At 44.3% G+C, this 25,501-nt stretch overlaps 1 protein-coding gene across 3 annotated transcripts in view; it reads left to right on the top strand.

Moving 5' to 3' along the window:
- Positions 1-524: 524 nt before the first annotated feature.
- Positions 525-25,501, top strand: part of SNX24 (sorting nexin 24) — a 141,729-nt gene continuing 116,752 nt past the window's right edge. For all 3 annotated transcript variants that reach the window (XR_016441236.1, XM_090038460.1, XM_090038461.1), the window contains exon 1: positions 525-696. Coding sequence is in view for 2 of the 3 variants with exons in the window: in XM_090038460.1 (XP_089894586.1) it covers positions 637-696 (60 nt within the window). In the remaining variant the exon portion in view is untranslated. The remainder of the gene's footprint in view (positions 697-25,501) is intronic.

Here is a 25,501-nt window from a genome sequence, read left to right on the forward strand (position 1 = left end):
TGCTGAGAACCACCTGGAAGCTAAGGCTCCCCGAGAAGGACCTGGGTTTTGCATGTGCCACATCAATGAGCTGCTTCAAAAATTATGGTAGGTCTTGAAGACAAACTCTTGAGGGGCGAGGCAGTTTCTTGTATTAGACCAACTAGGTGGTTGCAAAAAAACCCCCTCTTGATATGCAAGCTTTTGGGCCCAACCCCCCTTGGGCAAGCAAGGGAGAAAGCAAAGGTAGGTCTGAACGTTTGGAACAGCTGTCATTGATCCTACGTGGTACGAGGGTTGACATTATCCCACAAGTACGATAATGATCGCATCCCTGGCAGCACTGCTCCCGTTTCCGGGGTGCACCACCCCGCGGGCGGAGGCAGGGGCGGCGGGCGCCCCCGGCTGCGCTCCCCTAAGGGGCGCACAGCGGGGCGGGGCCCCGGGGCTCCACCCCGCCCGGCGGTTGGGCCGCTCTGGGAACGCCCCCCCTCAGCTGTGCGCGCGGGGGTCACGTGGGGGGATTCCACCCCCCCCGGTCACATGACCAGCCTGCAGCTGCCCTACCCGCCCCGCCCCGCCCCCGCGCCGCGCTGCCCCCGGAGGGAGGGGCACGGCCGGGCTATTCCGCGGCTCGGCGCCTCCCGCCGGCGCGGCATGGAGCTGTGCATCCCGTCCTTCCGCTACGAGGACAGCGACCTGGAGCGCGGATACACGGTGAGGCGCGGGCCTGGCCCTGGCTGCTGGGGGCGGCGAGCCCTGCCAGTGCCAGCCCGAGCTCGGCACAGGTGCACCTTTGAGGCTAATGCGGGCAGGGGGCAGCCACTCGCTTCGTGCCGGCATGCGTAGGGCCTTCCTGCCCAGCTAGGGGCGCTGCCCACAGGCCTGACAGCCTTCACCCTGGGGAGCCCGTGCATGTGTACTTGCGTGTATGGGGGGGGTTGTGTGTGCACGTGTGCATGCCTGTGTAGGGGTGTGTGCGCATGTGCATGGGTGAGTGGGTAGGCTGTGTGTATGTGTATGGGTGTGTGTGTGTGTTTGTGCGTGGGTGAATGGGGGCCTGTGTGCGCGCATGGGTGCACTCGTGTGCGTGCGCGTGCATGTATAAGTGGGTGTGGGTGTGTTTGCGTGTATGGGGGTGGGTGCCTGCATACCTGAGGGTGCGTGGGTGTGTGTGTGCGCTTGCGTGGATGTGCGTACATCAGTGCGTGTGTGCACGCACACACCTGCACACCAGCCTGTCCTGGCGCACATGTCCTGGGTCTCATTGCTCCTTAGCTGGAGGCTGTAGGTCACAGGCGGTTCTCATCAGGGGGGTGGTGAAGCACTGGAGCAGGCTCCCTGGAGAGGAGGTGGAATCTCCATTCTTGGAGGTTTCTAAGACCCAGGTAGACAAAGCCTTGAATGAGATGATCTAGTTGGGGCTGGTCCTGCTTTCAGCAGGGGGCTGGACTAGCGGTGACCTCCTGAGGTCCCTTCCAACCCTGATTCTCTGAACACAGACCAGGGCTTTGGAGACAACCATACCCAGCCAGGGCTCCTTGGCAAGAGGCAGCAGCTGCCAGGGCTCAGCCAGTCAGGTGCTGGCACTTTCCCCTGGTGCACATGGCAGCTCCACCCAGGAGAAGCCCAAGCTGGGACTGTGGGAGGCAACTGAAGGGGCACTATGTCTACAGGCACCTTTATCCAGCAGTGGAAGCCTTCTGACACTTGGGAGAGGTGGAGTCGCCGCCTGCCTAGAGAGGTCCCTGCTGCACATTATATGTGTTGCATGATTTGCCAGTTGGCTGTGTGATGCATTTAGCCCAGCCATACAGGCCAATTATCACACAGTGGTCTGGTGAATCGCGCAACAAATTTAGACTGTCTGCGCATGCAAAGTAATTATCGCACAGTAAATATGACTATCCAGCTATAAAAAGAGCCAACCACCTATACAGTTAGTGCTTGAAAATGTGTAACTTGTCTCTAGCTGGTTTCTACCCAGGTTTAATTTAACTGGAGCAGGGCCCATAGTGAAAGTGGTGGCAGCATCAGCAGCTGCTGCTACAAAGGGATTTTGCGTGTGAAGACTTCCCTGCTGTTTTCTTGCCAGATTTGGAGTTCTGCTCATAAAACTTTGTGGCCTGAGACCGTATCGATCAAGGGAAATGCGTCATCTTTGCTGTTTAAGTCTCTTCTTTTTTCCTTTTTTTTTTTCCTTTTCTGTGCAGGGCTCAAGGCCAAAGGTGAGCATTTGGCAGAGCATATTGTGAAGTAGCCTTCACAATAGTAGCTGATTATTAAGTGGAAGCTCTTTTCATATGTGCAGGGCAGCACTGAAAAAAAACATGAAGGAGCTTTGAAAATATATTGCCCACGACCATACACATGACAGCCCTGCTTTAGGTGGAAATGAAATGATGTACTCAAGATGAGGTTCCCCCATAGCATCAGGTGTACTTGCAGCATGATATATGTGGCAAGTGTTGCCCTGATACCAACCTGTAGATAAATGGAAGCTTGTTTTACCAAGCTTTCATGAGCATTAAATCCACATTTCAAAAAAAAAGTTATTATAGTTTAGCTGCAAGCTGCTTCACAGAATAATTTTTATAAAGGTTACACATGAAGGCTCACAAATGCAGCAAATCCTCATCATTTGGTTGTTTCAAAGTTTATTTAATCTGAAAATATGTGGGTTTGAGGAGAAATGATAATCTTTTTGGCCTTTTAAGTTGCTGACTTGCTAAGAGTCTCTTTATGAGAAGTCCTTTTTGAATGAATGTCAGGATTCATTAACTTACTGTTTAAGGTCTATTTCATTTTCAGGTTCTTTAGGAAATGTTTGTATAAGAAAAAACTTAACTATTTCACAAGTCAGCAGTAATCTCCTTTACAATTAATGCTTAGGTCAGGAATTGAAGTTCTGCTAACATGCTGTTATAAAAGTTGCTTTTAACTGAACAAAATGTTATAATATTTCAAGGTTCTAGAGAGGTATGTTTAAGGGTAAGCAACATGATTTCTTACAAAAAAAATCCTGTAGGTGAAAAGTTTGGGTTTTTTAAGAGAGTTAAGGGCATATCAAGAAAAACCAGTCACTTAATCCACTACTTCTTTGTTAGTGTCAAACGAAAACAAATGAAATCTCATAATGAATGTTTGAAAGTTGGGGACTTACGAGTGCCTCTTTGAAAATTGTACATATTTTTCAACCTGGAAAAGAAAAAAACTACCATTTGCATTCAGCTGTTTTGTTTATTTTTCAGTGCTGTCCCCTTTGGCATCAATGTACTTGGTCTAGTGCAGCTGCAGCTTGGCTGTGCCATCCTCTAGACTTCCTTTGTCCCACATATCCAGAATTTCCTTGGCTGCTGCAGTTACCTCATCATGGAAATTTCCCATACAGGTCTTCTGTCCCTCACCTTAAGGATCAGGTAGAAGTCTGAAAGAGCCAAATCTAGCAAATAGGCTGGATGAGGAAACTGTTCAAAGCCACTTTTGTGAAGTGATGCATTGTTTTGGAAAAAAGCACTCTCTGACTCCATTTTCCATGGTGCTTGCTCTTGTTGGTTTCTTGCAAGCAGCAGTTGACTAACATTGGTCTCTAGTTGAAAGTTAGCCTTTTTCCATCCCAGAAAACTTTGGTCGTGGCCTTAGTGACTGATGCCAACTTCTTAAATTTCTCGGGAGAGAAGTGGGAACCGTGTGTGCTTCCACTGCATGTTCTCAGGGTTAGTCTTAGGATCCTGGGTCAGATCCTGCCTTGTGAATTTTTCTGGGTTTCATTGAAACAGCACTAAAAGTTACCTGGAAATACCGGGTTGCACTTCCCTTCCCTTCCCTTCTCATTGGTGATCAACACTCTGGGTACCCACCGTTCTGAATCCTTTCTCATGACCAGTTCTTTTATTGAGGATTTTACTTAGTGACCTACTTCTGATGCCCACCCTCTCTGCTAAGTGCCTGACCTTTAATCATTTCATTCGTTACCATTTTTGACTCTTTATCAACGTGTTCAGGTGTGATGGCTTATTTTTGGGTGTCCTGACCTTGGTTTATCCTCAGTGTTGATTCTCCCTTACTTAAACTCACCTCTGCAGGTTTTTTACTGTAGCATACGATGGATATTATCCTCCAGTGTTTCCCAGGGTTTTATTTTTCGGGTCCAGCCTGTCTTTGGGTAGTAAACAAATGCCTTCCTAGTTTCATGTGAGAGGAAAGGATTTCTTGGGGTGATAACTTTTATTGGACCAACTGTGCAGTTGGATTGAGTTAGATAAGCAGCATGAAAGCTTGTCTAACTATCCCAACTACACAGTTGGTTCAGTAACCACCTTAAGAAACATCTTCTTCATAATTTCGTTGTTTTCCATGTTTCAGTTTTTCAATTGCTGATTCACTTTACATTGTCCTCATACAAATTATATGCCATATTTTTATCTGTATCAAATTATCACTATTTTCAAGAGAGATTGCCAGAGCTCAGCCATCCCTCAGACCAGTGTCCTTTCCTGCTTGTCCATGTAGGAACTAATGATACTGCCAGGGATGAAACTGAGTAGATCAGAGGAAACTGAGGTAAGAAGATTAAGGGATTTGGAGTGCAGGTGGTATTTTCCTTGTGTCTTTGAAGGTAGGGCCCCAGGTAGAAACCATCATATCCATGAAGGCAAGCACCTTGCTCAAAAGGTGGTGTCAACAGGAAGGTTTTAGATTCTTTGACAATGGGCAAATATTTTGGGGATTGCTATTGAGAGATGGGATCCAACTGATAAGGACTAGACCTTGTCCCCTGGTTAACCTAGAAAGGAGGGCTTTCAACTAAGGTCCTATGGAGTATGGTAAACAAAACCCTCCAACTACAAGGCACACAATCCAGAGAGAAGTAGATCATCAAAAAAGGGGTGCAAGAAGGAAACAAACTGGTTGAAATGCAAAATATATCAGATGCATGTATGTAAATGCAAGGAGTATGGGGAACAAACAGGATAAGCTGGAAGTCAAAGTCTGTAAGTAAAACTATGACTCAACTGGCATTGCAAAGAGTGTAATAACACTTGTGACTGGAACATTAACTTCTCTTTTGGAAGGATTCATTAGGGAGGAAAGGGATGTGATACTGCATTACATGTCAGAAATGTTTGTATTTACGCAAATACATGTATATGGGTGAAAATAAAGGGAGAAAAGTACAGTGTTGGTATTTATGATGGGGAGTTTTTTATATGCCACCAAATCAAGAAGAAAAGGTAGATAAGGCATTCTTTAAGAAGATGGCAATATTATCCAATGTTATGTAGTGAGAGTGATAGGGGATTTTAACTTTCCAGATATCCAGAAAAAATAATACCACTAAACATAATGTCAAGCAAGTTCCTAATGTGTGGAGGACAAGCTTTTGTTCTGGAAAGTTAAGGATAGGACTTGGGTGATCATCTGTCTTAGATCTTGTCTTGACAGATGGGAAAGAATTGGCTGAGAATGTGGAAGTGATGGGGAAACATAGGAGGAAGTGGTCACAGTATGACTGAATTAATTATTTTAAGATGGGGAAAGCACAAGGTCAGAAGAATCAAGATGCTGGGTGTTACAAGTCTGATTTCAGCCATTTCAAGGAAATAGTAGGCAAGGTCCTACGGAAAGAAAGCCTGAAAGATAAAAGGGGATGTAGGAGGGCTGGCAATTTCTAAAGGCACTGGAAACTCAATGAGGAGATATTCAGACATGATGGAAGCACAGTAAGTGTGGCAATAGGCCAGTGTAGCTGCACAAGTACTTTCTTAGATGTCCCTGAATCAAAAGGAAAACAAGGACGATGGAAAGATGGGGCAAGTCACTAAGGAAGAAATAGCAAGACCTTGGAGGGACAAAATCAGGAAAGTAAAGGTAAAAAATAAGGTGAGGGAAGTTAAGGACAATAAGAAGGGGTCAGAAAAGAAAGACTAAAGGAGCTATGGGCCTACTACTAAATAGCAATGTAAGCTCTTAACAGAAAACAAAAAAGAAGCCAGAGGTGATCAGTAGTTACTTTGCTTTGGTCTTCATCAAAAAGTTTCAGCCAGACAGCTAACAAAAATTATATAGACAAGAAAGGGGAAAGGCGATAACAAGAGAGACAGTTGGAGAGTGTTTGATTAGTTTGAATGAATTAAAGTCAGCAAGTCACAAGGGAAAAATGAGGTTCCAGAGGAGCAAAGAGACACCATGTTGGCTCTTTACAACAGGCAAAAAGGCAGGGCCTGAGGAACTATAGACCAATTAGCCTGATGTCAATACCCAGGAAGTTGCTGGAACAAATTTTTAAAAACGTCCACTTGTAAGTATCTGGAGGAAAGGTTGATTACAGGCAGCAAGCATGGATTTTCTAAGAATAAAGCTTGATTTGCCCTTCATAGAACAAATCAAAATCAGTCAAGAGTGTGCTCATACACAACTCCACTCCCAACCCCCACTCCAAAATAATCTCACGAACAGCTGTTATTAACAGTCTCTCTCGAATCAAGATAAACGAGTATTTCACTCAGTTTCGTACTGGCATGGCCTTACCTGCAGTACTGCACCCAGTTTTGGGGCATATGCTTCGAGAAAGATAGACATATTGGAAAGAGTCCAGTGGAGAGTGACAAAAATGATTAGAGGTCCGAGAAGCATTACATGAGGAAAAGCTGTAAAAATTGTGTTTATTTATTCTGAAGAAGAGATACCTTAGGGGGGATTTGATAACAGTCTTCAAATACTTGAAGTAAGATTATAAAGAGGCTGGAAATGGACTTTTCTCTGTGGCTGTAGGGGATGGGACTAGGAGTAATGGTCTCAAACTACACTAGAGGAAATATGACCAGATGTGGGGGGAAATGTTAGGGAAAATGTGTTTTTTTCATTTAATACCAATGGACAATTAGGCTTTGTTGTCAGTTTAAATTGATGATGGTAGCTTCCAAACTATTGAGCCTGTGCTAATAAATGCAACAGTTGTTCATAATTTGGCAGTGACTGACCTTTAAATGTAGATGTTTACTGAGGATATCCTTGGGGAACAATTTAACTTCAAAATGACACCCATGAGTACTTGTTATCATTTAAATATGCTTCCTTTGTCAATAACAGAATAACAAATACTAGTTAGATTTCTAATGTTGATTCAGATACTGGGAAACTTGCAGAATAAATTAGTGTACATTTGATTTATATTGACCAAAAAATTTTACATTGGTATGTTGCAGGTCAAGGTGACATGCATTTAAATACATTGTAGAGCAGAGGTCACACTTGACTGACACACATGCTGACACGGTTTTTAATTAAAGTTTTTGTATTGCTTTAGAAGTATGAGGTTTTGTGGGAAACAAACCTCTAAGATCCTAAAATACCATGGGTTTCTTTAAAAAAAAAAACCTCAATAGCTTTTATCTTCCACAGGGGTGGGCAAAAGGCAGCCCATGGGCTGGATGTGGCCTGCCAGGCCATTCTATCCAGCCTGCAGGGCCCCTAAAAAATTTAGAAAATTAATATTTATCTGCCCCTGGCTGCTTGTCATGTGGCTCTCAATGGCTTGCCAAAACTCATGAGTGGCCCTCCACCTGAAATAATTGCCCACCCCGATCTTCCATGTAGAAGTGTCTTAAGTTAAATACTGACATTATCATTTCTGGAGGTGTGGAACTACTGCAATGTAGAATATGTTTTAAATTGTATAGTATTTTCTTCCTTATTTTAGAAGAAAAGTTTGAAGTAAGTTCTGAATATTGCTCTGCATGAAGATTAAAAAGGAGCCCTATTATTTAAAGTCTGTCGCCATGATTGTTTCATCTGTAGCTTTTTCATACATGGAAGCTTCTAGTGCCTGGTAAAGGTAGTTGGAGTTTTTCTAGGAATTACTGTTTTGAGTTCATGTCAAAGTAATATGTGACTTTTGTTTTCAGTTTTTGGTTTGTGTGAACTAAATAAGTCTCAAAGTCTGAGCAGAGTTTGTCATATTGGGGTGCTCATGAAATTAATATGCCTACTATTTACTGAGTTTTCACTAGATACGAGTCAGCGTCACCAAAATATGCTCAAATCAGTGACAGGGCAGTTACTACCAAACCCTTTGGATTTTCAAGGAGGTTATACAATCTATTAAGCGATACTAATTTTTTGTGTTGTTATAGTGTATATACAGTGAGATTCTCAATGTTCTTGTTTCTCCACTGTGTAGTGACAGCAGCATTATAGATATATAATATATGTTACATGGACAGATGAAAAGGTTAAGCATGATTTGATACATCAGTGTCAGAAATACTGTAAACAGAACCCCCCCATGAGACTTTTGTTTCATATTCTTCTTAATTAGATGCATAAGTGACTGGCTTCAAGAGAACAAATTTATACTGAAGATTATTTTAATTGATATTACTGTTAAGAGATTACCGAAGGAAATTTGATTAAGATCCTACAACTCGTATTTAATTTAATAACACCATGAACCCTTAGAAATTTCACAACTGATTTAGGCAGACAGTAGATAACCTAATATAGGTAGTCATAGTTTGAGAAACCCTAAATTCTGGATTTTCTGACAATTTTTAACAATGGATTCTCCAGGAGTCCCCAAGATCAACTTGTCTGCTTGGGCAGATCTAAGATTTTTAAACGGGAGATGCAGATAGTGTAGTACATCATGACACAGAACATAATATATATTTTTCTCCAGTTAAAAAGAAACTAGATGCTTTATTAATGTGCTAAGGGCCTAGGGCTATATTATTCAGTGTAAAATTGAAGCAAAAACAAACACAACTTTATTGAAATGTGCATTAATTTGCTATATCATCTAATTATGGATAAAAACGCAACGAACTAAAGAAACATAATCAAAAGATGTTGTTTCATTATCCCTGTAGTCATTAGAATTAAGTATATATCTCTCTTTTTCACATTAATAAAACAAAACACATCTAGTCTTTTTGAGTACCTTGATAGTGCATCCAGTGCTTCACTGAAAGTTACTTCCATACCTGAGTTAAAGTTCACCTAAGTGAACACTTCCAGCGAGAGTTAAAAAAATTCTGGGGGGCTGTGAAATAGGAGCTAAATTACCAAGAGCCACTAGCAGATAAAAGGATGGGAGAAGAAAAGAATGATAGAAGAAAAGATAGCTTAATTAGTGGAACATCAAGACCATTAAAAAGGAAAGAGGGTTGTTAACACTTGTGAAATGAAGAATTTTGAAGGAATCATATAGATTATAATGAGACATGAAGTCAGTTGACTCCCTCAGTACTGCCTGAATAGAAATGTTGCTACCACTGATAGGCAATTCTTTATAAACTTTGGGTGCAGCAGGAATCGAAGGAGGATGCAGCTATACCACTGGATATGTTCCTGTTCATCTGTGTATGCTTTGGTGGGAGGTGATGTGTTTAAAGTACTTCAGACATGCCTGACAGTCTTGTTTCATTTTCGGCCTTGACTAGGTTGTACTTGAAAATTTGGTTTGCATTGTACAGGGTTGGGCGAAATTTGGCTTGCGGGCTGGATGCGGCCTGCCAGGCACTTTCACCTGGCTTGTGGCACCCACCAATTAATTGTACCCCGCCCAGTCCTTCCACCCACGAGGGTGGGAGTATGGTACCCACATATACACACCCCCTCCCAACATGTGCCCTATTGCGGCTCGCTCCCACGTTCGTGGGTGGAAGGGTTCACCCTGGCCAGCACGCAGCTTTTGCTGGATGACCTACTCAGCTTCCCCGGCATCCCACTTGCTGCAGGCACCAGGTAGGGAAGCAGGGGTAGTGGGGGAGCTGCAACTCAGTGGGAGCACAGATCGTAGGGCTGGGGCTGGTAGCAGTGTGGACCCTGCGCGCGGGGGGGGGGGGGGGGGATGGCAGCATGGAGCTTGGGTAGACAGGGTGTGGGTGTAAGGGGAGGCAGTGGGAGAGGGTAGGGACCCCCACAGTTCCACCATTGCACACAGCCCTGGAAGGAGGCAGTGGCAGCACCAGCAGGCAGGGGCACTAGTACCTGGCAGCACATGGCTTTGGCCAGCACTGCACATTGTGGCAAGGATCACTGCCCAGCCAGCTGCTTCTATGGCTGGCACTCCCCACCATGTACACGTAGCCCCCACACTCACGTGCTACTAGAGGGAAGCTCCATGCATTGGAGCCAGCTGCTTTCGCTGCTCCCTGCCGCACAGGTCCTGGGACTCTGCCAGAAGTGGAGGGGAGCCCTGGCCCCTGCTTTCCTACAGCGTCCTCAGACCTATGTGGCAGGGAGAGGCAGTGCATGGAACTTCTTTCGGCTGCTGCATGAGTGTGGGGGCTGCATGTGTGTAGTGGGGAGTGCTGGCAGTCAGGCAGGCTGTGTCCCTCACCATGATGTGTAGTGCTAGCCAGAGCCATGTGCTGCTGGGCACCAGCACCTGTGCTGGGCATGAGCGACCCTGCCTGCTGCTGTACCATGAGGGGGGGAATACCCCCCACCCTCTTTCGCACACCACACACCCACACCCTGCCCCCATAAGCTTCTGCATATACTCACCCCCAACATACCCTATTGGCCACTCACACACTGCCTCACACCCAGAATACACCCCCCCACACCACTACACATGCGCACACATATACCCCTCAGCATACACACACTCTCCCACTCACAACTTGGCATACACGCATGCACACACCCAACCACAGCCACCACACAATATACAAGACAGAATTTTTTTTAGTTTTTATGCAATCACCTCTGTATGGAGTATACAAACACAAATCCTGACAAAAATATTTTTGTAATAAAATTTTAGTATGCTATAGTAGGTGTTTGACTTTTAGTGTATGACTTGGTTTTTTTCTGGTTCTAAAATGGCAACCGCCCCCCCTTGCAAAAGGAGTATTTCTGGGGGGCAAGGGGAGTGACTTCCAGTGGCAAAGGTCAGTGGTTAGGGGTGGGACTTCTGGCCCCAGGATGGTGACCAGGGGGTAGGGCAGCTGTCAAGGGGCAGGGGTACTTGTGCAGCCCTTGAAAACTCACCAAGCCTTGTTAAGCAGCCCTCCACTTGAAATAGTTGCCTGCCATTGGCATAGTGCCACCTACAAATTTATTTTAGCAGTGTAGTTTAGGGACATGATTTTTAAGGTTTGGAAGTGGGTAATATATATTCCATCTCACATAGTGACTGGTTTAATAAATTGTATGTTAAAGTTGAAAGAGCATTGTCATAGACAACTGTTTATTTATTTTAAATATACAGGCCTCTTGTTAAAGAACATCTGAACTTTATAAAGCAAACACATTTCACCACATTTAAAATACAAACTAATCTGGATGTATTGCCAGAAAACCCAACCTCCAGTGGATTGTAATTGTTCTAGGAAGGTTTAGTTATCTATTTAAAATAGCAGGGACATACGTAACGTACCATAAACGTATATTAAAAATATCTTTGTAAATCTTATCTGGCTCTCTTTAAGCAGCTTCACAAGTCTAAGATTTGAATGTCAATTAATTCAAATAGAAAATTTATTTTAGTCTCAACTTTTAATTTTATACACACATCTTGGTGTCCCACATGTGTCTCTTGGACTCCACAGTCGATAATACTTGTATGTTTCAGGCGAATTATTGACTGATATTTCTTAGTATTTTCTAGATGAGCCAATTGCATTATAAAAATTCTTTGGTGAAAATGTGATGCATGATTGGAGGTTTCCAGGACTTTAAAAAATGGCAGAACAGAAGGAAAAGCACAGTACCATTCTTCCTCTGCTAAAATTCTTAATTTAAGTAAATATCACTTCCCCATGGTTCCCCTTGCTTCTTTGTTGGTACATTGAGAACTCAATCACGTGTTTTAAACTACTTAAACATTAAACATGTTTAAATGAAATAGTTGTTGTAACGTCTTTGAATGCCACAATGTCATTAGTCTAGTTAGAAGTAGGTACTGAAGGAAAAGTAACACCACAATTGTCCCCAACAGAGTGAATGTATTTTTAATTTGTATTACTTACAGACTCCAGTGTAGAGTGGGGTCACTAGATGATGTTCCCATTAACTTTAACTTTATGTCTGTAGTCTCCATTTTCTTGGTTTAAACATTCTAAAGATCTCTTGAACTAGTGTTATCTATGGTAGTGATTTTTGTATTTCATAGGAATGTGAAGATGTTCATAACTATCAACTGGTGAACTGACCCAATGTGCTTTTCTTTGACTATTACTGTAGTGAAGATGGCATGAGTGTAAAAGCTTTTTTTCCTGTTAACGTAGCATGAAAATCCTAAGGTAAAAATTAATGCATTTCATTATTCCGTTTCTTTTCTCTGTTTCTTGAAATTCATTCCCTGTTTAGATGCTTTCTGTTCTTAAACTAGTACAAAAAGTATTCATACGTTGCAGTATCTTTAAATTGGAGAATAATGAAATCTAAAGCTTCCCCATCATCTGATACATATGTACAAATTAAGGATCTTGATTCTGTGGTGAAGCAATTCAGTGGCACTGAATATTTATAGAGGAGATGATTTTATGAATAGTGATCGGGCCTGGCTTTACTCCTTGTCTTTTGCAGAACTTTGAGGTGTTACTTTTTCACTTTTACTTTTTCATCTCTACCGTTAAATTATCTCTAAGAACTGATGAGTCCTTAGGCCAATCTGACTCTTTTACTCTATTCATATTAAAAATAAATTCATACAAATGCAGGCACGGGTCTCTGGGTAGATGTGTTATTTTTTATCAGACCAACTAAATAGTTAGAAAAAATGTTCTTTGCAAGCTTTTGGGCACAAACACCGTCCTTTGGGTTTTGTGCCCAAAAGCTTGCAAAGAACAATTTTTCTAACTACTTAGTTAGTCTAATAAAAGATATCACATCTGCCTGAAGAACCTTGTCTGCTTATGTCCTTAGACCAACATGGCTCCACCAACAACCCTAGATATAAATAGGCTTCTGTCTTTTTTATTTATTATGGATTAATACATTTATAGCAAGGTCATTCAGTCTTGCAGAACTGTTGCGTTAGCTTATAATTAGGGCTATGTGAAGCTTCAGTCGCTGATTTGATTCAGCAGAGATTTTGCCTGATTTGATGGCCAAATCTGGGAATCCAGATCAAATCAGGAGACCCTTTTAATCTCTCTCAATTGAATTGGAATCCTCCGATTTGATTCAGAGAGCTTCGATGATGCAGACATAGAGACAGCTTTAAACATTTTTTCTACATACCTCAAGGTACCAGGTGGCTCGTGAATGCTGAGATGCTGGTGTGGATGGAGCATTCCACAGGCTTGGTGACTGGTGCGTCCTGGATCTGGGGTCATACCTGGGGTCCCCTCGCACCTGATCATCAAACTAAGGAGTGTGGGGGAGTTCCCCACGCACTTGGCAGCGGACCCAGAAGTGGAACGGAATTAATTCCGGTCCACTTCCAGGTCCATTGTCAAGCATGTGGGGGGGGGTCCCTGTGCCCCTGTGGGACGCTCCATCCGCCCCACCATTGCAGCGTTCGTGAGCTATGTCTGGTACCTTCAGGTATGTAGAAAAAACATTTAAAGCTGTGTGTACGGCCGAATTACTGATTCTCCAAATCAGCATTGAATCTTCAGGTTCGGATTTGGCTGAATTGAATCAGGACAGTGAGCCGAATCAGAATTGAGTACTGCCTGTTTCACGCACCCCTACTTATAAGGTAAGCCAACTCTTCTAAGAGAGACCACATTAAAACACATTTGGAATTTGTATTTTGGCTTGAGTCTCAAAGCTTCCTGACCCAATATCTACTGTTTTTATTTCTTCTACCAAGTTCCAGACAATCTCTGATACTTCTTGTAGATTTAAAAAAAAAATCCATCTTCCTTCTTAATCAGATTTTTTAGCCAATTGAGCAGTTCTCAAATCTTTGGTCAGGTTTCTCTTTGAGATTTCCAGAATTTTAGTTAAAAATTACTTGTGTCTGACTTGGACTTTCAGTAACTTTTCTGTAAAACCAGATTTTACAGTAAAATAAAATCTTTCTCTCTGAACACATGACAACAAATGAAAGATAATGTAGTTTTTCAGTCTCTGTATCATTCTCTGTAGCACACTGAAATTAAATGAAAAAAGGAGTGTGACTAAAAAGAAGTAGAAAATTTTCCATTTTGGAATACTTTAATTTTTAACTTACTGGTGTTAACTTGTCAAAACCAATTAATATATCTGCAAACAATGAGTTGGAATGAACACTTTATAAGGTTTTAAGCATTCATGTTAATCAGACAGTAGCAGTTGTAGAAATTAGATACAGACGTTGATATTTTTTTAAAGAAAGATAAAGTGAGGGGAAAAACTCAGTGTGTTGTGATTTAAACCATGAGATCACATTTAAGACCAAAAAAACCTCCTCAACTGCAAAACAGGCAGTGCTAGAAACCAGATTTTTTTTAAATGGAGTTAATACGCTTAAACCTAAATTAGAAAGCAGTTTGCAGTTCTTTCCTGAAGGGGGCAAGGAATTTTGACTAGAACATACTAGTTCACAGCAAACTTTAAAGATGCAGCTTTAAAGCATACATTCCTCTTCTGTAAAGATAGGTGACTAAACTTCTGAGAGCTACCTTTGTCTTTATATTTTACGTCCAAATGACTGACATTTTAAAAATGTCATAGTTCTAATAATTTAGCTTATGTTCACTGTGACTCGTACGAGAGTAGAACAATCGCTCTAGTTGTTTCATTGTGTGAGTAATGAGACTTCTCAGGTCTTTACACAATGTACAATAACTGCTTGTGAAGAATATTTGGAGTCTAAGAGTGGGGTGCCAGCAACATGCAGCAGATTCACAATTGCTTTCTGTTATTTGCAGACAAAATTGTCAAAACTTGCTCATTTGAAGGGGAGAAAAATCCTGTTAAAAGTAATAACAGCGGTAGCTGTTATCTCTTAGTGGCTAAGAACTTAATGCCCCATTTCTCAAATGAATTTTTACAGTAACTAGATAGCTATATGACACCCTTAAGTGAAGAGCTCATGAACTTGCCTGCATGGTTATTTCCATCCTCAACTCTTCTAACAAGCTTCCAAAGTTGCTTTTGCTTATAAAACTGGAAAATGGACCTGATAGAAATGTTTAGTCTGCAGGGCCGTGTTTTATTTATCATATCACAAAAGAACAATGTTTTGTTGCATTGTGGTCAAAATAGAAGCGACCTTGCTTGTTCAAGAGTGCTCAAACCTTAGAGATAAGAGGGGCAATATAATAGAGTACAATAGAAAGAGTGGAGTGTAATTATTTGTGGCTTGTCAAGTGAAGCCCTTTCAGGCCCCAAGTGATTCAAATCTGGGAACTCTGCACAATTCTGTAAACTAACCATAGCCAGCATCAGAGAAATCTCACCCAGCTTCTCCGACAGTACTGAAATTGCATCAGTTTGTCATGCACTGAGCATGCCAGCTTCACACAATATCATTTGCTTGCAAATGGGCCTGGCCCCAAAGCCCTGAAACACATTCTTTGGTATCTGACTCTTGGCCTGTGATTTGTCATGTCTCTGGTGCTATCAGCATGAAGTAATTTTAATAGATTCTGATGGTTTGCTTGTGGAAGGTAAAGAATGCACTGTAGATTGTGTCAGGTAGCTTTCTATGGCATGTAACATGGTAGAGTCTCTCATGACACTGAGCCAGACAAAAAAGTATGGAGAAAGACGAGGTTATTTTGTGTGGTAGTGTTAAAAAGGTAGGGACATCTTTGATAACTTGCTTCTCAACAGATTCAGGTACTTAGATGTTTAAACATTGCTCAAACAGTATAAACAAGATCCTGTGCTGTTAATTTCTTGTCTTCAAATGCTGAATGTAGAAACGAATCAGCAGTTTTTGTCTCTTGCTGCCCAAGAGAAAAATTGCTGAAGTAATGTTTATGACATTTAACTTCTAAAGAATTAAATTTTATATGTTTATACTTAAAAAGTAATGTTGACTTAAATTTTAAATATCTGTTTTATATTTTTGAGCTACTTGGATGAAAAAGTGTACACCTTAGCAGTTGGACTTTCCATTTTAGCAGTGTAAGAGCAAGACCTGTATTTTTATGGTGCAGTTCACCTTATTTGCATTATATGAAAATGTAATACCTTTTAACCTTTTATAGTACAGAGATTGTAAGGAAGAAAGGATAGCACAGGTTTATATAGAAATTATTCTAGCAATTTTGACTGTTTAGAAAAATTCAGCTACATTGTGAAATAAGTAAATGGCATCTTTTCTGTTCAGCTTTTGACACCACTGAGATAAGATTATTTTGCCATTGACAACTCTGATGTTTGCATCATTTTTTTTTTTTTCCTAACCAACTTCCTTAATTGATTACTGCTTTGATGTTGGAGCCTGCAGCATAGCTCCCCAGAATTCTGCTGACACCAATCGATTACTGTGAAGGTGTTAACGTTAGTGATTTCATCCAAGAAACATTTAAAACAGTGTCAGTAATCTGTTGCTAAAACTGCCATATCATTTAATCTTATTATTTTGAACATGCTTTTTTGGAATAACAAGGAATTCTCTGAAGAGAACAACATGTTTCAGTGAGTCCCGTGGAAAGACAAGATTGCTTGTAAAATAGTGTAGAATACATTAGTATGGAATGCATGCAAGAGCTTTAATATTTAACTGGTTGTTTTAAAAATAATGTTTTTATTAATATTCATTGCATCTCTGAGAAATTCATAAAATGTTCAGATGCAGACCTGTTCCCTTGACTTCTGTCTAGGGAATGTCTGACAGCAGAGTAACTCTGAGCTCCCCTGAAGCAAGTGTGTGTGAGTCTGTTAGTTCTTTACCCATCTCACCTTCTGCACTTGCTTAGCAGATGGCTGTGGCTAAGCAAAATGCTCAAATGATCCTGCAGTTTTCTGCCTGTATTCCAGCTCTACACAGAGTTAATACTACTGTACTGATCTCCTAAAAAGTATTCTGGAATGGGATCTGAGCTCACTGTTCAGGGTTAGACAGGGACAAAGATGAGCAAGTTGTTTAAGTTTGAAGTAGAACATTTTGGGGAAATTCAGTGTCTTTAGTTTACCTCTTTTGAAGGCTGGCCTGCTTTTTCTCCAGTCATGACGATTTAAAGTATTATGACTAAGTGTGTGTTATAGGTACATAAATAAAACAATTTTGCCATGTTTCTGAACTTCAGCTTATCAGCTAGTGGTAGGAGACATAGCATGAAAGATTCTCCATAAACAGTGGCGACACGTAGGGCATACACCCCTTAAGAGTACTGGTGCAACCTCTGTCAGGCTGCACTCCCTGTTCAGGTGGCAGGCAGGGGGTCAGGCGGGAGTGCTGGTGTTCCCACTGCGAGTGCCAACCAGGGAGCTGGGCCACCAGTAAAAGTGGTGGTGCTGCTTCTGGAAGTGCCCATGGGACTTACAGAAGTGGCACAGCCACCTTTTGGTCAGTGAGATTGGCTGCAGGGGATCTGCCCCCCCCCCCCCACTCAAGGCACCAGTTGCCTATGTCGATTAAATTCTTTATTCTACTACTTAAACAGGGGTGGACAGTTATTTGAGGCAGAGGGCCACTTACTGAGCTTTGGCAACCCATCAAGGGCTGCATGACAGGCAGCCAGGGGCAGATTAAATATTAATTTTCTAAATTTTTTAGGGGCCCCGTGGGCTGGATAGAATGGCCTGTTGGGCTGCATTTTGCCCACCCAACTTAACAGGTGTTTTTCTGTAGAAGCTGGTTAAGTTGGTTACTTTACCCAAGGAGGAAGCTAAATCAAGCAATTGCTTGAGCTAAGTTAATGTCTGTACATCCATATGAAGAAAAAGTATGCATATATATCAGTTTTGCCAACATTGGTAACATTTATGAAGCTGAAGAGGAACTATTACAATCTTCACAGTCAAGTAGACTGCTTTTATACTCATCCTCACAGTCTTTGTTGCAGTGGACAATGACAGGACTAGGCAGCAGCAGCTCAAATCTGTTCCAGCAGACAAAAATGCTGTGTGGCAGGGAACTTTTTTTCAGTATGACTACAATTCCAGAGTTTTAACTACCATTGAAAATCAGGTTCTATTAGTTATGACAGATATTCAGAATTAGGCAGCAAATTTCCAGAAGACTGTGGAGACCAGTTTGTTTGCTGTTAATGTAGTCAAGTTTAGCAACTTTATGTACTTTGCATATCATTTTGGATGTGGCTGGCAGTGCTCTATAATCTGTGGTTACTGCCATAGTAATAAGATGCTTCCCTTGGTTAAAGAATTCTGATCTTGAATATGGTAGAACTATAGGTGATGTTAGAAGATCTCCTGTTCAAAGATTGGCTGTTATTCAGCAAAAAAAAATTAAAAAGGGGGAAAAGAAGATAGTAAAAGAATTTCAGTTGTTCTCTTCTGGAAAATGTACATGCCTGGAACAATTATGAAGGCATTCTAAAGTTCACACATTTGGAATGGTATAAAAACAAAGCTAGTTTGTCCAAGAAAGCCCCTTTCTCTCCTAATCCCAAGAATAGCAGCAATAGCTAAATGGGCAAGGAGCCCACATGCAAGAGTAGGTGAATACCACGGGACTTGCTGTTCCATATCAGTTTACTAGATCTAAGAGTAATGCTCATGGCCTAGAAGAATTATGTTGGGAATAAGGGGTTGAGGCAAAAATATGGTCCTCTCATTTGCATGCTTGAGGCAATTAAGCTTTGAAACTGATGTATACACCCTCTGATCACTTACCAGCGTTTTACTTACTTAGGGCCCAGAATACTTTTGCAGTACTATGTTTGCTATTCGAGTGGTGGGTTTAGCAGTCTAGACCTGTTCATAACCAACGTGAACAAGAAATGTTAGGGGTTTGGGTTTTTTTGTCTCAGGGCAGTCTGACCCAAGGCTTATTAAGAAATTTTCGTGGGTTTGAGATCAGCTGATGTAAGTTTTTCCATCAAAGTATCCTCAGAAAAGATGGACAGGGAAAGGTGACTGTCATACTTTTAGTTCCCGTGTAGACACCTATATACATACCTTTCAAGCAGGACCTGCTGTTGGAGCTGGGGAGAGGAGGGAGCCATGATATCCTAATCTTCTTGCCCTAAATTTCACATCATAAGGTTGGGCTGGATATTGATACATAAGGGTCTCATGTATTACAAGTTTAGTTCATCCTATCTTGTAGCAGAAAGGAAACTTTAAGAAAAACACGTATTTCCAAATGGAAAAGATTTCAGTCATAATGTAGTCTACCTCATGTTTTTTCTCTACATTCAACACTACCAGATATATTGGACTACATAGTGTCACTGAAATCTGTGAAAATCTCCCTTGGGTCTCTGAGGGTGTGTCCAGACGAGCGCTGTCATGTGTTTGCAAAACCACATACCATGTTTTGCAGCACCACACACTGCACAGTCTGGCATTCTCCGCACTGCAAGGGCGTGCTACCAGAGTGTGTGCTGCACCAGGTTATTTGTCTTGTAGGTTTTTTGTTTGACCCCGGATATCCACTGGTTTAAAAAATTGCAGGGGGTGGGGGCAGGCTGTGGAAATGGCACAGTGCATGCTTAGGCAGCGAATGCTGCTGAAAAGCAGAGCTGGGCTGCCAGGAGGCATGCTGCGGCTGCTGGCTAGGCTCCGCCCGGCAGGAGCACCTCAGATGCAGCCCTGGGAGGCCCCCAGGACCGCAGGTATGGCTGGTGGGGCCAGCATGGTGTGCTGGTCACTGCTTCCCCTACCCCACCCAGGGCAACTTGCCACATGCCAAAGCGTGCGTGGCACAGGCATTCCCCAGGGACAAGTAGCTGCAGCGCAAAGTGTGCCACAGCCAATTGTCCCTGGAGAACCAAACATCCACACAATGTGGACATGCCCTGAGAGTTTATTTAATATCGTTAAGTGGGTTCCATCTCCCAGTGAACAAGTCTGGATAGTCTCACATCCAGTTAAAGCAAGTTTTCTCAGTTTCACACAAGTATCAGAATCCATCTTTACTGTGGTGTTTTGACATGATGCATACATTTTTCCGTGAAACTCCTTTTTGAACCAGACAGTCTTTATTCCACTTCTTCATTAAATTGGCCTTTTTGTGGGAATATTATCTATTGGAATTGTAGCCTGGTAGGGAACTCTCCTATGTATGACCACCTTCTCCTGGTACTTCATCATTTTGTAGATTTCATAGACATTAGGGCTAGAAGGGACCTCAGAAGATCATAGAGTTCAGCCCCCTGCCTGAAGGGCAGGAAGTCAGCTGGGGTCATAGGATCCCAGCAAGATAAGCATCCAATTTGCTCTTGAAGGTGTTCAGCGTAGGTGCTTGAACCACCTCCAATGGCAGGCTGTTCCAGACCTTGGGGGCTCGAACAGTAAAGACATTCTTCCTTATGTCCAGCCTGAAACGGTCTTGCTGGAGTTTATGACCATTCGACCTTGTCATCCCTTGGGGCGCTCTGGTGAATGAATATTCCCCTAGATCCTGGTGGTCACCCCTGATAAACTTATAGGTGACCATCAGATCACCCCTGAGCCTGTGCTTTTCCAAGCTAAAGAGCCCCATGGCTTTCAGCGTGTGGTTGTAAGGTCTGTGTTCCTGACCTCTGATCATGCGCGTGGCTCTTCTCTGGACTCTCTCAAGCTTCTTCACATCCTTTTTGGATTGTGGAGCCCAAAACCGGACGCAGTACTCCAGCTGCGGCCTCACCAAGGCCGAGTACAACAGGAGAATGACATTCTGGGATTTACTTGAGAAGCATCTATGGATGCAAGCCAGCGTTTTGGTTGCTTTAGTAGCCGCAGCATCGCATTGCAGGCTCATGTTCATCTTGTGGTCAATGATGACCCCCAAGTCTCTTTCTTCTGTAGTGCTAGCCAGCGTAGCACTGCCGAGCCTATAAGGATGCTGCAGGTTTTTCCTCCCAAGGTGGAGAACCTTGCATTTTTCAGTGTTAAACACCATCAGGTTCTCGTCTGCCCATTTGCTGAGCCTGTCCAGGTCAGCCTGAATCACCTGGCTGTCTTCTGGTGTGGATGCTTTGCCCCAAAGTTTGGTGTCATCGGTGAACTTGGCCAGTCCGCTCCTGACTCCAGTGTCCACATCATTAATGAAGATGTTGAACGCTATGGGTCCAAGGATAGTGCCTTGGGGGACCCCACTGGTCACAGGACACCATGATGAGTGACTGCCATCAATTACTACCCTCTGGATCCGACCATGGAGCCAATTTTTCCGGTGGATCATGGTGGACCCAAGGACACAATTGGCCAGTTTTGCCAAGAGGTGATCATGGGATACCAGATCGAAGGCTTTTTTGAAGTCAAGATATATGACATCAATCTCTTCTCCATTGTCCAGGTGATAGGTCACCTGGTCATAGAAGGAAATGAGATTGGTCAAGCAAGACCTACCCACAACAAACCCATGCTGGCTATCCCTTAGGATGTTAGAGTTAGCCTGTCCATTAAGGATGGCCTCTTTAATAAACTTTTCTAAGATCTTCCCCGGGGTAGAAGTCAGGCTGATGGGCCTACAGTTAGCTGGATCCACTCTCCTCCCTTTCTTGAAGATAGGAACCCATTGGTCTTCTTCCAGTCTTTGGGCACTACACCAGAGCACCAGGAGTTTTCAAGATCCATGCCAGGGGCTAGTCTATAATGCTCGCCAGCTCCTTGAGTACCCTGGGGTGTAGATTGTCAGGGCTGGCTGACTTGAAGGTATCCAGCTTCTCCAGATGTTCCTTCACAAGGTCAGCATTAATGGAGGGCAGGGGATCTCTCTGTCCTGTAGCGGGCATGGGCGTCCCATGGGACTGATGAAAGACCGACACAAAGTACCCATTTAATAGGTTGGCTTTTTCCTGGGCATCAGTTATCAGTTGACCCATCTGGTTCAGCAGGGGTCCAGTGTTGCCTTTGCTTTTTCTCCGGCTCCCCACATATCTGAAAAAGGACTTTTTATTGTCCTTGATGCTTGAAGCTAGTTGGAGTTCAGTTGCAGCCTTGGATTTCCTGGTTTGCTCCCTGCAGGACCGGACCAGTGCAGAATAATCCTCCTTGGAGGTCAATCCCATCCTCCATTCTTTGTAGGACTTCCTTTTTAGCCTTAGGAGGTCTGCTAGGTCCCTGGAGAGCCAGGGGGACTGCTTTGCCCTCTTGCTGCCTTTCCTCTGAGATGGAATAGACTTAGCTTGTGCATTGAGGATCGCTCCCTTGAGGAACATCCACTCTTTTTGAACTCCCCTCTCCCTGGGGTCATGGTCCCCTTTGGGCCACACTGACAAGCCTCCTGAGCTTGTCCAAGTCGGCTTTTCTGAAGTCAAGGACTTCTGTGTTGCCGACTGACTTGCCAACTTTACGGCAGATGGTGAAGGTGATCAGCTCATGGTCGCTGTCACCCAACTTCCCATCAATCACTAGGTCGCCGATTAGGTCATCTCCTGGAGCCAGTACCAGGTCGAGCAGCGCTTTGCCTCTCGTTGGCCCATAGACTTCTTGAGTCAGGTAGAGGTCATCCACGCACGACAGGAAGCTTTGGTACTGCTCGGATTTTGCTGAGTGATCCTCCCATGAGATTTCTGGATAATTGAAGTCACCCATGACAACCGTGGTCCTGGAGCATGCGGCCTCAGCCAGTTCCCTGGTGAACTCCTGGTCAAGCTCAGGACATTTGGTGGGTGGTCTGTAGTAGACTCCCACCATTGTGTCCTCTGTGCTGTGTTCCCTATGGATTTTAACCCAGAGAGTCTCCAGTCGTTCACCCTGGTCACCAATATCAGCTTGCAGGGACATGTAGCTTTCCTTAAAATAGAGAGCTACACCCCTGCCCATTTTATCTAAACGATCCCTCCTGTACAGGGTATAGTCATCTATACCCGAGGTCCAGTCATGGGTGGAGTCCCACCAGGTCTCCGTTATCCCTATGACATCATAATTATTTGCATCGAGCAGGAGGATGAGCTCCTCCTGCTTGTTCCCCAAGCTCCTGGCATTTGTGTGCAGGCAGGCAAGTGCCCCTTGGGGGCTCTTGCCTTGCCCACAGATTGTACCAGGGCTGGGGCAAGGGTGGGCTCCCTTAAGTGCCTTGGTCTGCTGGCTTTGCAAGAGTTGCTCAGTGGGCCAGCAGTGGCGGTAGTCCCCCCCGTCCCCGAACAAGCTTAGTTTAAAGCCTGGTGGAGTAGGTCAACCAGTCTGGCTGAGAAGAGACTCCTCCTCAAGGGAGAGAGGTGGAGGCCATCTCTTCCCAGCAGCTCGCTGCCTCTCTTACCAAAAAGCGGGTTGTGGTCGTGGAAGTCCCCCTCAGGATGGAGTCTCCCACAACAAACACCTCACATTTTGTCTTGGGGAGAGTGGGAACGGTAGCTGCAGTTGAGCCTGTGTTGCCTGTGGGAGCTGGCAACTCAGCAGGCTCTGCTGGAGCAGCAAGAAGTGTGTACCTGTTGCTAAGCTTTGGCAGAGCAGGGGACTTGGTGCAGCGGGCCTTAGGGCCCTTGACCACCTTGGTCCATGCCCCAGACTGGACAGAGTGGGAGATCCTGGAGTCCTCCTTTGTCCTGGAGCGAGATGGTGGTCTACCCTCCAGCTCCCGAGGGAGAACGGCCTGGCAGTAGGAGTCAATCTTCTGCTCATAGTCCTTGATGGCATGCAGTCTCTGGACTGTGGCCTGGAGCTCCTCCAGCTGGCATGCCAGAGACCCCAAAAGGGAGCAGACCCCACACAGGGATGTGGCCATGCTCCTGGGCCCCAGAGCCTGAAAAAGGGACAGGCAGCCTGCGCAGCCAAGAGCCAGAGGCTCCGTATGCGTCGAGCCTGGGACCATGGGCTCTGACTGGGTGGTGGTCTCTGAGGTGCCCGAGGGGGGGGCCGCAGGGGTGCGGCGCGTGCCCATCCGTGTCATGCCTCTGGTAGGCTAGCTACGGCTGGGACTGTCTACCCTGGGGGGTTCGCAGGCAGGGTCTCGGGCCCTCCCGCACCCACTCCTGCGCAAATTCTGTGCTAACTCACGCGCCAGCAGATAAGCACACCTGTCTGTGCAGCCTGTTTGCGTGGCTCTGATCACATGGCTCCCTGGGGGGCTGGGCAAAGTAGGGGCCTGGGCGGGGCTTGACATGGCCCAGCTCCACGCAGCCTTCTCCTCCTCCCACTCAGAGAGGGGTTAACCCCTTCCCACCATGGGCCCTGCTTTCCTTTGGCTGTGCTGGGGGTCGGCAGTGGGCTCCGCGGCTGCTAGGGGGCTTCAGGAGAGTGGGGGCGCAGCAGGCTTTCACCTGCACGTCTCTCGCCGGTCCGGAATCTCTCTTGAACTTCACCAAAATTTTTACCTAACATAGTTTTGGAATTTCACATTAATATGTTATTCAGTAACTGGTGTTCTTCCCAAAGCTTCTTGCTAATGAGAAAACAAAACATCTTTACTCTTAGGTCTGAGCCATTTCAGTTATACAGAACTGAAATCTTCAGGCAATCCCCTAGATTGAGATCTGTAACCTGTGGCCCACAGGCTGGATCAAGCTCACAAAAAGCTGGATCCAGCCTGTGAAGGTTAGGCCTGACCCAGGCCTAGGGCACCATAAGCAATTGGGCAGCACACAGCTGCACCATGCTGCCCATCTAATGGGAAGAAGCAGAGATGGCCCCACTGCCGTCCTCCACAGCCCTCTCCGCTTCACAGTCATGCTTTTGCTTACTCCTGCCCACAGGCCAGGGTTCAGCACAGCTGGCAGGGGCACTATAGGAGGCAGAGATTTGTAGCCCATACGAGGAGACTGGGTCATAAAATCTAGCTTGCAGTAGCAAAAGTTTGCAGACACCTGCCCTAACTTGGATAGTGATGCACTTTCCATGCAGATTTTCTTATAATGACTCGTAAGTGTTATCCAGTAGTTTTGTGGCTGTCTTCTAGCTATACTCTGTCATGTTGTGTCCTGGCAGCATAGCTGTTCATCTTGGTCTACCATTCTATGACTGGCCAAAACTACCCTGAAGCCTCCAGTAGAGCCTTCTGCGTACTCCATGTCACCAGAGTAGCTGGCTGGGGTCACCTAATTTTCTACTTCCTCCACATAGATCAAGAATAGGAAGTGCCTAGGCAATAGGGCTTAGCCTGACTCAAGATCACTTTGCTGTTTCTTTTGACTTGCTTTTCTGGTCTGCTGTCTGCTTGTCCTCCTGGCTTCTTTACCAGGATTGCTCCTGTACCTGCTCTGTTCTTGATCCCCTGGCTTCATGACCCAGCTTGTTCCTAGATATCTCTCTCTGATTGCTGGCTTGCTGACTCGTAGACCCTGCTCTCAGATTGATTTACTGGCTTCCTGACCTACTTCAACCTCAGATTCTGCTCAACTGTCTTGACCCTGTTCAGCACCTCAGTCCCTGACCAGGTCACCCATGTCCCAGCATGACATATTTAGAGTTCATTCAGCTATGGGCCAAGCTGTCTTTGTGGCTTCTTAAAAATATCTGTCAGTTGATTTTCATAATGCAATGACATTGAGCTTTTAGTCTTACCTTATCCAGGCACTGTGCACTAGTCTAGGCATCTGCATTGGATTACTTTTTCGATAAGACAGTTCTGTGA

This window comes from Crocodylus siamensis, chromosome 3, assembly GCF_052110815.1.
Source record: "Crocodylus siamensis isolate JL-2025a chromosome 3, ASM5211081v1, whole genome shotgun sequence".
NCBI classification, from domain to species: Eukaryota; Metazoa; Chordata; order Crocodylia; family Crocodylidae; genus Crocodylus; species Crocodylus siamensis.